The sequence below is a fragment of the Ranitomeya imitator genome, chromosome 1 (genome assembly GCF_032444005.1).
Source record: "Ranitomeya imitator isolate aRanImi1 chromosome 1, aRanImi1.pri, whole genome shotgun sequence".
Taxonomy (NCBI): domain Eukaryota; kingdom Metazoa; phylum Chordata; class Amphibia; order Anura; family Dendrobatidae; genus Ranitomeya; species Ranitomeya imitator.
Genome location: NC_091282.1, coordinates 838643103 through 838658443, shown reverse-complemented (window position 1 = coordinate 838658443; position 15341 = coordinate 838643103). Strand labels below are relative to the sequence as shown.

Sequence of the window (15341 nt, the reverse complement as noted above, 5' to 3'; positions counted from 1 at the left end):
CTCATCGGACCAGAGAATCTTATTTCTCAAAGTCTGGGAGTTCTTCATGTGTTTTTTTAGCAAACACCATGCAGGCTTTCATATGTCTTGCACTGAGAAGAGGCTTCCATCTGGCCACTCTGACATAAAGGCCCGACTGGTGGAAGGCTGCAGTGATAGTTGATTTTGTGGAACTTTCTCCCGTCTCCTTACTACATCTCTGGAGCTCAGCCACAGTGATCTTGGGGTTCTTCTTTACCTCTCTAACCAAGGCTCTTCTCCTATGATTGCTCAGTTTGGCTGGACGGCCAGGTCTACGAAGACTTCTGATGGTCTCAAACTTCTTTCATTTAAGGATTATGGAGGCCACTGTGCTCTTGGAAACCTTGAGTACTGCAGAAATTCTGTTGTACCCTTGGCCAGATCTGTGCCTTGCCACAATTCTGTCTCTGGGCTCCATGGCCAGTTCCTTTGACCTCATGATTCTCATTTGGTCTGACATGCACTGTGATCTGTGAGGTCTTATATAGACAGGTGTGTGTCTTTCCAAATCAAGTCCTATCAGTTTAATTAAACACAGCTGGTCTCCAATGAAGGAGTAGAACCATCTCAAGGAGGAACACAAGGAAATCAACAGCATGTGACTTAAATATGAGTGTCTGGACACAGGGTCTGAATACTTATGACCATGTGATATTTCAGTTTTTCTTTTTTATTAAATTTGCAAAAAATTCTACATTTCTGTTTTTTTTCCAGTCAAGATACCCCAGCAGAGTGTACTTTAATATGAAAAAAAATGAACTTTTTTGAATTTACCAAATGACTGCAATGAAACAAAGAGTGAAACATTTAGCGGGGTCTGAATACTTTCCGTACCCACTGTATATGTAGCGTTGTTGCTATAAAAGGACACATTTCTTGCACAGGGGCCTGTTGTGAATTCTGTTGTCGGGCTCCCTCCTGTGGTCATGAATGGTACTTCGGCTGGTTCTGTCCATGGACTTCCTCTGGTGGGTGTTTCTGAGTTTCCTTCCACAGGTGACGAGGTTAATTCGTTAGCTGGCTGCTCTATTTAACTCCACTTAGATCTTTGCTCCATGCCACCTGTCAATGTTCCAGTATTGGTCTAGTTCACTCCTGGATCGTTCTTGTGACCTGTCTTCCCAGCAGAAGCTAAGTTCATGCTTGTATTTTCTTTGGTTTGCTATTTTTCTGTCCAGCTTGCTATTTTTATTGTTGTCTTGCTTGCTGGAAGCTCTGGGACGCAGAGGGAGCGCCTCCGCACCGTGAGTCGGTGCGGAGGGTCTTTTTGCACCCTCTGCGTGGTCTTTTTGTAGGTTTTTGTGCTGACCGCAAAACAACCTTTCCTATCCTCTGTCTGTTCAGTAAGTCGGGCCTCACTTTGCTTAATCTATTTCATCTCTGTGTTTGTATTTTCATCTTTACTCACAGTTATTATATGTGGGGGGCTGCCTTTTCCTTTGGGGAATTTCTCTGAGGCAAGGTAGGCTTTATTTTTCTATCTTCAGGGCTAGCTAGTTCCTTAGGCTGTGCTGAGTTGCATAGAGAGCGTTAGGAGCAATCCACGGCTATTTCTAGTGTGTGTCATAGGATTAGGGATTGCGGTCAGCAGAGTTCCCACGTCCCAGAGCTCGTCCTTTATTATCAGTAACTATCAGGTCATTCCGTGTGCTCTTAACCACCAGGTCCATTATTGTCCTGACCACCAGGTCATAACAGTACAGGTGGCCCAAAGTACTAATGCATCTCAATAGAGGGATAAGAGAAGTTCTGAGACCATTTTTTTTCTTTGCAGTGTGTTTTGTCTCTCTGTTCCCCTTTACCTCTGGGTGGTTCAGGACACAGGTGTAAACATGGACATTCAAGGTCTGTCCTCTTGGATGGATAATCTCACTACAAGGGTACAAAACATTCAAGATTTTGTGGTTCAGAATCCGATGTCAGAGCCTAGGATTCCAATTCCTGATTTGTTTTTGGTGATAGATCTAAGTTCTTGAATTTCAAAAATAATTGTAAATTTTTTCTTGCCTTGAAACCTCGCTCCTCAGGTGACCCTGTTCAACAAGTAAAGATCATTATTTCTTTGTTACGTGGTGACCCTCAAGACTGGGCATTTTCCCTTGCGCCAGGAGATCCGGCATTGCGTGATGTTGATGCGTTTTTCCTGGCGCTTGGATTGCTTTATGACGAACCTAATTCAGTGGATCAGGCAGAGAAAATCTTGCTGGCTCTGTGTCAGGGTCAGGATGAAGCGGAGATATATTGTCAGAAGTTTAGAAAGTGGTCTGTGCTCACTCAGTGGAATGAATGTGCCCTGGCAGCAATCTTCAGAAAGGGTCTCTCTGAAGCCCTTAAGGATGTCATGGTTGGATTTCCCATGCCTGCTGGTCTGAATGAGTCTATGTCTTTGGCCATTCAGATCGATCAACGCTTGCGTGAGCGTAAAGCTGTGCACCATTTGGCGGTACTATCTGAGCATGGGCCTGAGCCTATGCAATGTGATAGGACTTTGACCAGAGCTGAACGGCAAGAACACAGACGTCAGAATGGGCTATGTTTTTACTGTGGTGATTCCACTCATGTTATCTCCGATTGTCCTAAGCGCACTAAGCGGTTCGCTAGGTCTGCCACCATTGGTACGGTACAGTCTAAATTTCTATTGTCCGTTACTCTGATTTGCTCTTTGTCATCCTATTCTGTTATGGCATTTGTGGATTCAGGCGCTGCCCTGAATTTGATGGACTTGGAGTATGCTAGGCGCTGTGGTTTTTTCTTGGAGCCCTTGCAGTATCCTATTCCATTGAGAGGAATTGATGCTACGCCTTTGGCCAAGAATAAGCCTCAGTACTGGACCCAATTGACCATGTGCATGGCTCCTGCACATCAGGAGGATATCCGCTTTCTGGTGTTGCATAATCTGCATGATGTGGTCGTTTTGGGGTTGCCATGGCTACAGGTTCATAATCCAGTATTGGACTGGAAATCTATGTCTGTGTCCAGCTGGGGTTGTCAGGGGGTACATGGTGATGTTCCATTTTTGTCTATTTCATCTTCCACTCCTTCTGAAGTTCCAGAGTTTTTGTCGGATTATCGGGATGTATTTGATGAGCCCAAAGCCAGTGCCCTACCTCCTCATAGGGATTGCGATTGTGCAATTAATTTGATTCCTGGTAGTAAGTTTCCTAAGGGCCGATTGTTCAATTTATCTGTGCCAGAACATGCCACTATGCGGAGTTATATAAAGGAATCCTTGGAGAAAGGCCATATTCGCCCATCGTCATCACCGTTAGGAGCAGGGTTCTTTTTTGTGGCCAAGAAGGATGGTTCTTTGAGACCTTGTATTGATTACCGCCTTCTTAATAAAATTAGTCAAATTTCAGTATCCTTTGCCGTTGCTGTCTGATTTGTTTGCTCGTATTAAAGGGGCTAGTTGGTTCACCAAGATAGATCTTCGAGGGGCGTATAATCTTGTGCGTATTAAACAAGGCAATGAATGGAAAACAGCATTTAATACGTCCGAGGGCCATTTTGAGTACCTGGTTATGCCATTCGGGCTTTCCAATGCTCCATCAGTATTTCAGTCCTTTATGCATGACATCTTCTGAGAGTACCTGGATAAATTCTTGATTGTGTATTTGGATGATATTTTGGTCTTTTCGGATGATTGGGAGTCTCATGTGAAGCAGGTCAGAATGGTGTTCCAGGTCCTTCGTGCGAATTCCTTGTTTGTGAAGGGGTCAAAGTGTCTCTTTGGAGTTCAGAAGGTTTCATTTTTGGGGTTCATTTTTTCCCCTTCTACTATCGAGATGGACCCTGTTAAAGTCCAGGCCATTTACGATTGGACTCAGCCGACATCTGTGAAGAGCCTGCAAAAGTTCCTGGGCTTTGCTAATTTTTATCGGCGCTTCATCGCTAATTTTTCTACTGCTGCTAAACCGTTGACTGATTTGACCAAAAAGGGTGCTGATGTGGTCAATTGGTCTTCTGCAGCTGTAGAGGCTTTTCAGGAGTTGAAGCGTCGTTTTTCTTCTGCCCCTGTGTTGTGCCAGCCAGATGTTTCGCTCCCGTTTCAGGTTGAGGTTGATGCTTCTGAGATTGGAGCAGGGGCTGTTTTGTCGCAAAGAAGTTCTGATGACTCGGTGATGAAGCCATGTGCTTTCTTTTCTAGAAAGTTTTCGCCTGCTGAGCGTAATTATGATGTTGGTAATCGAGAGTTGTTGGCCATGAAGTGGGCATTCGAGGAGTGGCGTCATTGGGTTGAAGGAGCCAAGCATCGCGTGGTGGTCTTGACAGATCACAAGAATTTGACTTATCTTGAGTCTGCCAAACGGTTGAATCCGAGACAGGCTCGATGGTCGTTATTTTTCTCCCGTTTTGATTTTGTGGTTTCGTACCTTCCGGGCTCTAAGAATGTGAAGGCTGATGCCCTGTCAAGGAGTTTTGTGCCTGACTCTCCGGGTGTTCCTGAGCCGGCGGGTATTCTCAAAGAGGGGGTAATTTTGTCTGCCATCTCCCCTGATTTGCGGCGGGTGCTGCAAAAATTTCAGGCTGATAGACCTGACCGTTGCCCAGCGGAGAAACTGTTTGTCCCTGATAGATGGACTAGTAGAGTTATCTCTGAGATTCATTGTTCAGTGTTGGCTGGGCATCCTGGAATCTTTGGTACCAGAGATTTGGTGGCTAGATCCTTTTGGTGGCCGTCTTTGTCATGGGATGTGCGTTCTTTTGTGCAGTCCTGTGGGACTTGTGCTCGGGCTAAGCCCTGCTGTTCTCGTGCCAGTGGGTTGCTTTTGCCCTTGCCGGTCCCGAAGAGGCCCTGGACGCATATTTCTATTGATTTTATTTCGGATCTCCCAGTCTCTCAAAAGATGTTGGTCATTTGGGTGGTTTGTGATCGCTTTTCTAAGATGGTCCATTTGGTACCTTTGTCTAAATTGCCTTCCTCCTCTGATTTGGTGCCATTATTTTTCCAGCATGTGGTTCGTTTACATGGTATCCCGGAGAACATCGTTTCTGACAGAGGTTCCCAGTTTGTTTCGAGGTTTTGGCGATCCTGTTGTGCTAGGATGGGCATTGATTTGTCTTTTTCTTCGGCTTTCCATCCTCAGACAAATGGCCAAACCGAACGAACTAATCAAACTTTGGAAACATATCTGAGATGCTTTGTTTCTGCTGATCAGGATGATTGGGTGTCCTTTTTGCCGTTGGCTGAGTTCGCCCTTAATAATCGGGCCAGCTCGGCTACTTTGGTTTCGCCGTTTTTCTGCAATTCTGGTTTCCATCCTCGTTTCTCTTCAGGGCAGGTTGAGTCTTCGGACTGTCCTGGTGTAGATACTGTGGTGGATAGGTTGCAGCAGATTTGGACTCATGTGGTGGACAATTTGACATTATCCCAGGAGAAGGCTCAACGTTTTGCTAACCACCGGCGCTGTGTGGGTCCCCGACTTCGTGTTGGGGATTTGGTTTGGTTGTCGTCTCGTTATGTTCCTATGAAGGTTTCCTCTCCTAAGTTAAGCCTCGTTTCATTGGTCCGTATAAGATTTCTGAGGTTATCAATCCTGTGTCATTTCGTTTGGCCCTTCCTGCTTCTTTTGCCATCCATAATGTGTTCCATAGGTCGTTATTGCGGAGATACGTGGCGCCTGTGGTTCCATCCGTTGATCCTCCTGCCCCGGTGTTGGTTGAGGGGGAGTTGGAGTATGTGGTGGAGAAGATTTTGGATTCTCGTATTTCGAGACGGAAACTCCAGTACCTGGTCAAGTGGAAGGGTTATGGTCAGGAAGATAATTCCTGGGTTTTTGCCTCTGATGTTCATGCTGCCGATCTGGTTCGTGCCTTTCATTTGGCTCATCCTGGTCGGCCTGGGGGCTCTGGTGAGGGTTCGGTGACCCCTCCTCAAGGGGGTGGGTACTGTTGTGAATTCTGTTGTCGGGCTCCCTCCTGTGGTCATGAATGGTACTTCGGCTGGTTCTGTCCATGGACTTCCTCTGGTGGGTGTTTCTGAGTTTCCTTCCACAGGTGACGAGGTTAATTCGTTAGCTGGCTGCTCTATTTAACTCCACTTAGATCTTTGCTCCATGCCACCTGTCAATGTTCCAGTATTGGTCTAGTTCACTCCTGGATCGTTCTTGTGACCTGTCTTCCCAGCAGAAGCTAAGTTCCTGCTTGTATTTTCTTTGGTTTGCTATTTTTCTGTCCAGCTTGCTATTTTTATTGTTGTCTTGCTTGCTGGAAGCTCTGGGACGCAGAGGGAGCGCCTCCGCACCGTGAGTCGGTGCGGAGGGTCTTTTTGCACCCTCTGCGTGGTCTTTTTGTAGGTTTTTGTGCTGACCGCAAAGCAACCTTTCCTATCCTCTGTCTGTTCAGTAAGTCGGGCCTCACTTTGCTTAATCTATTTCATCTCTGTGTTTGTATTTTCATCTTTACTCACAGTCATTATATGTGGGGGGCTGCCCTTTCCTTTGGGGAATTTCTCTGAGGCAAGGTAGGCTTTATTTTTCTATCTTCAGGGCTAGCTAGTTCCTTAGGCTGTGCCGAGTTGCATAGGGAGCGTTAGGAGCAATCCACGGCTATTTCTAGTGTGTGTCATAGGATTAGGGATTGCGGTCAGCAGAGTTCCCACGTCCCAGAGCTCGTCCTTTATTATCAGTAACTATCAGGTCATTCCGTGTGCTCTTAACCACCAGGTCCATTATTGTCCTGACCACCAGGTCATAACAGGGGCCCCAAGCTGTCAGTGTCCGCCCCTGAACCAAGGTATCATCTTAATCAGTATAACTGCGCCAACCTGAGTGTCTGTAAGTTACTGAGCAGTGAGCACAATCCTGATGACAGGTTCACTTTAATAATGACGCAAAACAATTTTTTTCCTTTACAAGTTTCAGTATTTTTTTCACCACTAAAATAAGTTTGACATCAATGTAATCATGCTAACAAAATCATGATACTAGGTCATGTTTACTGCACAATGAACACTGTAATAACAAAATCCCCAAAGCAAAATTATTCTTGTAATTACTTATAACATATTTCCATGAGTTTTCTTGTCACTATCAGGGTAAATTCACACACTGTGGATATGCAGAGCTGAATCTATCCTGCAAATGCGAAGGAATTTACAGCACAATAAAAGAGGATAGGATTTTGAAAAATGTAGCTCATTAACGCAGCATGTTCCTTATGTGGTACAAATGCAGTACCACAGATTCCAGATAATCCATGTATTCAGTGAAAGTTTGATGGTATCTACAACATAATCGACACAAATCAGTAGCAGACACAGACACAAGAGGGACCCTGTGCAAGAACAATCATAATGAAAAACTTCCCCTGTTTTGGAGGTAGAGGAGAGATCCCATAAAAGGGTTGTCCATTACTAGGACAACCCCTTCTCACTCCGTGTTTGGTTCCAAATAAAAACACTTATACTTACCGCTGGTGTTGGTGCCATTCCAGCGGTGTTGGCACTCGCATTCCCAGGGCTCACGTGCGGTTGTTATGATCAGCGCTGGCGTCACTGTCCCCACCCTCAGACAAATCGAACATGAAGAGGAAGTCCGGGCTGCGACTGCTCTCTGACTTCCTCTTCATGTTCGTTTTGTCCGAAAGTGAGGACAGTGATGCCAGCGCTGATTAGGAACAGGGCTCATGTGTCATAATAACCGTAAGTGAGCTCTGGGAAGTGCTGACACAGCGGGAACGACGCCGGTACTGGAGGTAAGTAAAAGTGTTTTTATGTTACCGGGGCCAAACACGGGAAATTAGAAGGGGTTGTCGTAGTAGTGGACAATACTTTAACTCTGGGTTCGCCGTGCAGCTGCACAGGTTGCACCAATGGTATATCTGCCCCTGACACAAATTATGTTGTCATAATTCTTAACTGCAATATTTATCACTAATGTAATATATTATGTAATATAATTACAATATAATTGAAAAAACTTACTGGTTGATCAGTGCGGTTGATTCCAATCAAAAACAGAAGTTCTGCCACAAACAGACTAATACAAAGGTTTTTATGGATTGTGTTACGGTCACTTTGGAGGCCACGAAAAAAGCAAAATGTAAAAATACATATCAGAAGACAAACAAGACTGAGTAGAATTCCAACCCAGGTAATCACATTTAAAAGTAGGTCGTGGTCCATATCGGTGTGCTGAAACAAAGAGAAAGAATAAAAAATGTAGCTTTATTCAGTATAGCGTTATGTAGCTCATATTTGTTTTGTAGAACATTTTCTAATTTAGCTATCACTTGATTTCTACTTACAGTACTTCACAAATGAAATTATTTGTGGAAGAATTTATTACATTTATTTTAGGCAACATTTTAACAGCTGTAAACTAAGGCCATAAGACGATCTCAAGAATGTGTAAACATTGTCTAATGATGTATAAGAAAGTCTTTAAGAAAGTTTGTTAATAACATGAAAGTTTGACAAATTAATATAAATCAACTTCAATACAAATTAGAATCTAGTTTTGTGAGTTGTAATAAGCCAGTTAGCCATAGTCATAACTGGAATGAAAAAAGAAATACCATAAGTTGAAAAAGAAAACAAATATTTTGAGTAACTAATTTCTCTTTTTCTGTTATTTATTACTGAGTACAAACCATTGCTACCATTGAATCAATTATCACAATTTTGTAAATGTAGAAATTTCTGGAAAAGATGGATTTGATCCACTTCAACTCTAAGGTTTTTGATTATTTTGATATTTCAATTAAAACGTTATCTCAAAGTGGAGTAACATTGGGATCTTTTTTAACCTGGCGTTATAGATTTTTAAAACTTGTTCTATGGAAAAGACACATTTTACAAAGTAGAGAGGACAATAAAAGCTACATACATGCATACAACTAAACAATTAATACAAACAATTATTTAGAGACTGTTCAATATCTATAATATGTGTAATATGAATCACTGAACTCACAATTTGATCCATAAACTCTGGATAGAGTGAAAGGTTATCGGAAGGCCTAAATCAAAGAGATAGACCATGTGATGTGGGGAGTCATAACTGTGAGGCAGGAAGACATTATGTATCCTGTGGTGTGTTGCCCTTTGATCTGTTCTGCTGGAAAGTAAAGAGTGTACCTACAATTAATATAGCCATCCTGTCTCTGACCTCTTAAGAGGTACCTCTATACACAACCTCTGTGGCATCTGGAATGTAAACCATTGTTTTTGAGATAGACATCTTGTTTCCAGCCCAAATGGAATTTGTTCTCAAGTCTTTGGACTCCTAAATGCAAAGACTAAATCCACAGAAAGATGAAGACCACTGCAACCACGTTGATTCTCTAATCGAATCTAGACATATGTGTGCCACCTTCAGGAAAGTGTAAACATCAGCAGTCATGTGCATATTACTGTAGATCTCAAAGACTGTGACCTCATTGGATGATGCTAGTATATGGAGGTGTCTCCTTCCCCATAATCCTGTAGAATGTAAGCCCGCAAGGGCAGGGTCCTCTCACCTCTGTACCAGTCTGTCATTGTTAGTTTGTTTACTGTAAGTTATTGTTAGGACTGGCGGAACGTACCAAGAAAGGTGATATAGATGCGTTCGCAGTCCGGGGTCCACCGTGCAGGTGAAAACCTGCTGCTAGTAAATACAGACTATATGGCGGTACACTAAAGTATATACACGTGGGTTCAACCTCACCCAGCGTGAAGGGAGCAATCCTGCTGCGTCACAGGATCGCGGCACCGCACCTAAAGCGCGAGCGAGTAGTCAGCGTACTTAACCCCAACTGGGATTGAAGTCCGATTAGACCCTCGCTGGCACTACACCACAACTGGGTGTGTAAGGAAACTAAGAATAAATATATAAATGCACAGGAGTGCGAGCAATGCCGCACTGACGGACGCCACCAACCACACTAGCTTGGGTATGGAAAGCGCAAGGCAAGCGCACGGCGCCGTACAGGCGGACACAGCAAGAGGACGCTGCAATGTGTGTTTCGTGCTGTTGGATAAGTCGGGCGCTAGATTAGCAAACATACACCTTCCGCGAACAGACATTCAATAGGGAGGGTTATTTAAAGAGCGACTTTCACTCACAACACACACACATATTTACAAGACAATACTAGCGCATGGCCGTGCGGTCATGCGCAGTTTATATAGTTGCAGCACAGGAAGTGGCTACAGCACTTTTGCCCTTCCAAGACCTGCCAAGAGGACCAATGGAATGTGCTGCAGAGCCTGAGCACATGACCCTCGATCTCCAACGGGAGATCTTACCCTGGGCATGCTCAGTACGTGCAGACAAGGACTTAGTCCCAGAGAAGTCCGCTCGCCGCTGACCAGCACTGACTCCAATGGCAGAGACTGGAGAAGCAGCAGCAACTCTTCGCACAGAGTCAGACTGAGCAAGACGCTGGGATCGACGTCCCTGCTGAGCAGACTCCACTGCGGCTGGAGGAGAATGGGAGACCGCAGCGGAGACGGATCGAGATTCCCCCTGTGCAGCAGAGGAAACTCGACTCCTAACATTACCCCCCCTCCTAGGGCCCCCCCTCCTTGGGCCTCGCTACGTTCGAAGGCAGCAATGAGCTGCGGAGCCCGAATGTGCTCAACAGGCTCCCAGGACCTGTCCTCGGGACCATAACCCTTCCAGTCTACCAAATAAAATTTTTTACCACGCACCACCTTGCACCCCAAAATAGCGTTCACCTCATAATCGTCCGTGGACGAACCCGATGTCCCAGCAGATGACTCGGAAAACCGGGACATATACACGGGTTTCAAGAGGGACACATGAAAGGTGTCGGTGATACCCAGGCGTGGCGGAAGGGCCAAACGATAGACCACAGGATTAACCTGCTCGAGGACCTTGAATGGGCCCAAGTAGCGAGGAGCAAATTTAGTGGACTCAACTCGCAGTCTGATGTTACGGGCGGAGAGCCACACCAAGTCGCCAGGAGCAAAGGTCGGAGCGGGGCGCCGATGAGCATCGGCGGAGGACCTCATTCTCTCCTTAGAGGCCCGAATGGCATCCTGAGTGCGGTCCCAAATATCCCGTGCCTCCACAGCCCAGTCTGCCACCCTGGAGTCGGCGGAAGACACGGGCATAGGCACAGGTACCCGTGGATGCTGACCATAGTTGAGGAGGAATGGGGTTTGTCCAGTGGAGTCGGCTACGGCGTTGTTCAGTGCAAACTCTGCCCATGATAGCAAGGATGCCCAGTCATCCTGCCTGGCTGAAACAAAATGTCGCAGGTATGTGACCAAGGTCTGGTTGGCCCTCTCTACCAACCCATTCGTCTCGGGATGATAAGCGGAAGAGAGATTCAACTCAATACTGAGAAGACGACAGAGCTCTCTCCAGAACCGAGACGCAAACTGGGGACCCCGGTCACTGACAATTTTGTTTGGCATACCATGCAGGCGGAAGATATGTCTAATGAACAACGCTGCCAAGGCCCGTGCAGAAGGTAACCGCGGCAGCGGCACCAAATGCACCATTTTTGAGAAATGATCAATGATGACCCAAATGATGGTACAGCCGCGAGACTTGGGCAAACCCACAACAAAGTCCATCCCGACCATCTCCCAGGGCCTATCTGCCACCGGCAAGGGATAGAGCAAACCAGCTGGCCTTTGACGCGGAGATTTATTTTTGGCGCAGGAGACACACGCCAGAACATAATTCCTGACATCCCGGACCATATGCGGCCACCAGTACGTCCTCGCCAGTAGCTCAGATGTCCTCTTTGTCCCAGAGTGTCCACCAACCCTGGACGAATGAGCCCAAGAGAGAACCTCCGGTCGCAAATTAATGGGCACAAAAGTCTTGCCCAGAGGCACAGACTCTAGCGAAACCGGCGCCACGGTTCTCAGGCTCTCGGAAGGGACAATAAGCCGAGGCTCCTCTTCCTCCTCCTCAGTTGACATAAGGGAGCGAGAGAGAGCGTCAGCACGGATATTCTTCTCCCCGGCGAGATAATGAAGGGAAAAGTGGAACCGGGAGAAGAACAGGGACCATCTGGCCTGGCGAGAATTTAGCCGCTGGGCTGTCTGCAAATAGACCAAATTTTTGTGGTCCGTGTAAACTTGGAAGGGAAACCGCGCACCTTCCAGAAGGTGTCTCCACTCCGAAAAGGCCAACTTCATTGCTAGCAACTCCCTATCCCCGATGGAGTAGTTCCTCTCCGCTGGCGTGAAGGTCTTGGAGAAGAAGAAGCATGGATGCTTCCGACCTTGAGCATCCTTTTGGTAGAGGACTGCTCCAGCACCAACGGACGAGGCATCCACCTCCAGTAGGAATGGCTTATCCACATCGGGACGATGTAAGATGGGAGCACTAGCAAAGTGGGACTTAATAGAAGTGAAGGCCTTGGAGACCTCTTCCGACCACAATTTGGGATTCGCTCCCTTCTTGGTGAGGGCTACCAAGGGAGCTACCAGAGTTGAGAAGTGGGGAATGAACTGGCGGTAATAGTTTATGAACCCCATAAAGCGCTGCACCGCTTTAAGAGAATGAGGCTCTTGCCAGTCCATCACCGCCTGTAGTTTGGCAGGATCCATAGCCAATCCCTGGGCGGAGATGATATAGCCCAGGAAAGGTAAGGACTCCTGCTCAAACACACACTTCTCCAACTTTGCATAAAGAGAGTTTGCCCGTAGGACGTCGAAGACTCTGCCAACATCTCTCCGGTGGGAGTCAATATCTGGAGAAAAGATGAGAATATCATCCAGATAGACTACAACCGAGGTGGAAAGCATATCCCGGAAGATGTCGTTGACAAAGTCTTGGAAAACGGCAGGTGCATTACAGAGCCCGAAGGGCATCACCAGATACTCATAGTGCCCATCTCTGGTGTTAAATGCCGTTTTCCACTCGTCCCCCTCACGGATGCGAATCAGGTTATAAGCACCCCGCAGATCTAGTTTAGTAAACACTCTAGCTCCCCGAAGCCTATCGAAAAGCTCAGATATCAACGGCAAAGGGTACTTGTTCTTAACTGTGATAGCATTAAGACCCCTGTAGTCTATGCATGGACGTAGTTCTCCATTCTTCTTCTGCACGAAAAAGAACCCTGCCCCAGCAGGTGACACTGACTTCCTGATGAACCCTCTTGCCAGATTCTCTTGTATGTACTGAGACCTTGCCTCCGTTTCCGGGAGAGATAATGGATAGACTCGACCCCGGGGAGGCTCAGCACCAGGCAAGAGATCAATAGGACAGTCATAGGGGCGATGGGGCGGAAGAGTCTCCGCTGCCTTTTTGGAGAATACGTCTGCATAAGACCAATATTGCTTGGGGAGAGAGGAGAGATCTGCGGGTACCTCTGTAGTAGTAACCTGAACGCACTCTCGATGACACCTGTTCCCACAAGATTCACCCCATCCCAGAATTCTGCCTGAGGACCACTCGATGTGAGGAGAGTGGTACCGTAACCAAGGTATCCCCAAGAGAACGTCATCAATTCCCTCAGGAATGACGAGTAGAGATATAATCTCCTGATGAGATGGTGACATGGACAGAGTAAAAGGGATAGTTTGATGTGTAATCTGTGTGGGCAGTGTCGACCCATTCACCACTCGTACCGTTACTGGTTGAGATAGCATGACCAGAGGAATTGCGTGACGTTGGGCGAAGGCTGAAGACATAAAATTGCCCTCCGCCCCAGAATCCACGCAGAGTTCCACCGAGTGAGAGGATGAGCCCAATGTTATTGTCCCCTTAAAGGACAATTTGGAGGCAAACGTCGCCGTGTCTAGTGCACCTCCACCAACTACCACTAGACGCTGACGTTTCCTCGACCGCTGGAGACATCTGGAGGCAAGATGTCCAGACTGTTGGCAAAGATGACAAATCTGGAGGGCACGAGCGGTCCGGGACTTAGATCCTGCTCGAGACTCTACCACAGGCTCATGGGGCTCAGGAGCCTGGTCTGGAGATTCCAAAGGTTTGGCGAAGGTGGGAGCCAGCCAAAACCTCTGCCTACACTGGGCTCGCTCTAACCTCCGCTCGTGAAAACGGAGATCAATACGAGTGGATAGAGTAATTAATTCCTCTAGTGTGGTGGGAATCTCCCTAGTGGCCAGGGCGTCCTTAACGTGGTCAGCCAGCCCCCTCCAAAATATAGGAATGAGGGCTTTATCCAACCACTCCAGCTCAGATGCTAAGGTGCGGAAGTGGACGGCAAAATGACTGACCAAGGACGAGCCCTGAGTCAATGCCAACAATTGGAGCGCCGTATCATGGGTGACACGAGGTCCTAAAAAGACCTGTTTCAGAGTGCTCAGAAACAACGGAGCACTCTGCGCACCACATGATCGCTACGCTCCCATAGCGGCGTAGCCCACTGCAACGCTCAGTCCGACAGAAGAGACACTATAAATCCCACCTTAGCCCGCTCTGTAGGGAAACGAGAGGCCAGAAGCTCGAGATGGATAGAGCACTGACTCACAAAACCCCTACAAGACTTACTGTCACCAGAGAATTTCTCTGGAAGCGGGAGGCGAGTTAGAGTCGGGACAGGAGCGGCAGTGGACAAGGTGGCTGCAGCAACACTAGCAGCCTGAACAGCGACAGCAGTGACATCCACAGCTGAAGTTGAACGCTCAAGAGCCGCCAACCTTCCCTCCAGCTGCTGGATGTACCGCTGTGAACGCTGATCGTCCATCATTTACTAGCCAGACCCTGGCGCTAGTATTCTGTTAGGACTGGCGGAACGCACCAAGAAAGGTGATATAGATGCGTTCGCAGTCCGGGGTCCACCGTGCAGGTGAAAACCTGCTGCTAGTAAATACAGACTATATGGCGGTACACTAAAGTATATACACGTGGGTTCAACCTCACCCAGCGTGAAGGGAGCAATCCTGCTGCATCACAGGATCGCGGCACCGCACCTAAAGCGCGAGCGAGTAGTCAGCGTACTTAACCCCAACTGGGATTGAAGTCCGATTAGACCCTCGCTGGCACTACACCACAACTGGGTGTGTAAGGAAACTAAGAATAAATATATAAATGCACAGGAGTGCGAGCAATGCCGCACTGACGGACGCCACCAACCACACTGGCTTGGGTATGGAAAGCGCAAGGCAAGCGCACGGCGCCGTACAGGCGGACACAGCAAGAGGACGCTGCAATGTGTGTTTCGTGCTGTTGGATAAGTCGGGCGCTAGATTAGCAAACATACACCTTCCGCGAACAGACATTCAATAGGGAGGGTTATTTAAAGAGCGACTTTCACTCACAACACACACACATATTTACAAGACAATACTAGCGCATGGCCGTGCGGTCATGCGCAGTTTATATAGTTGCAGCACAGGAAGTGGCTACAGCACTTTTGCCCTTCCAAGACCTGCCAAGAGGACC

The 15341-nt window shown here is 47.1% G+C and overlaps 1 protein-coding gene across 20 annotated transcripts in view; it reads right to left on the bottom strand.

Moving 5' to 3' along the window:
* The window catches only part of ADGRL3 (adhesion G protein-coupled receptor L3), a 1214649-nt gene that overhangs the window by 425814 nt on the left and 773494 nt on the right, over positions 1-15341 (bottom strand). For all 20 annotated transcript variants that reach the window (XM_069740657.1, XM_069740660.1, XM_069740665.1 and 17 more), the window contains one exon: positions 7946-8155. In XM_069740657.1, coding sequence (XP_069596758.1) covers positions 7946-8155 — 210 coding nt within the window. The remainder of the gene's footprint in view (positions 1-7945; positions 8156-15341) is intronic.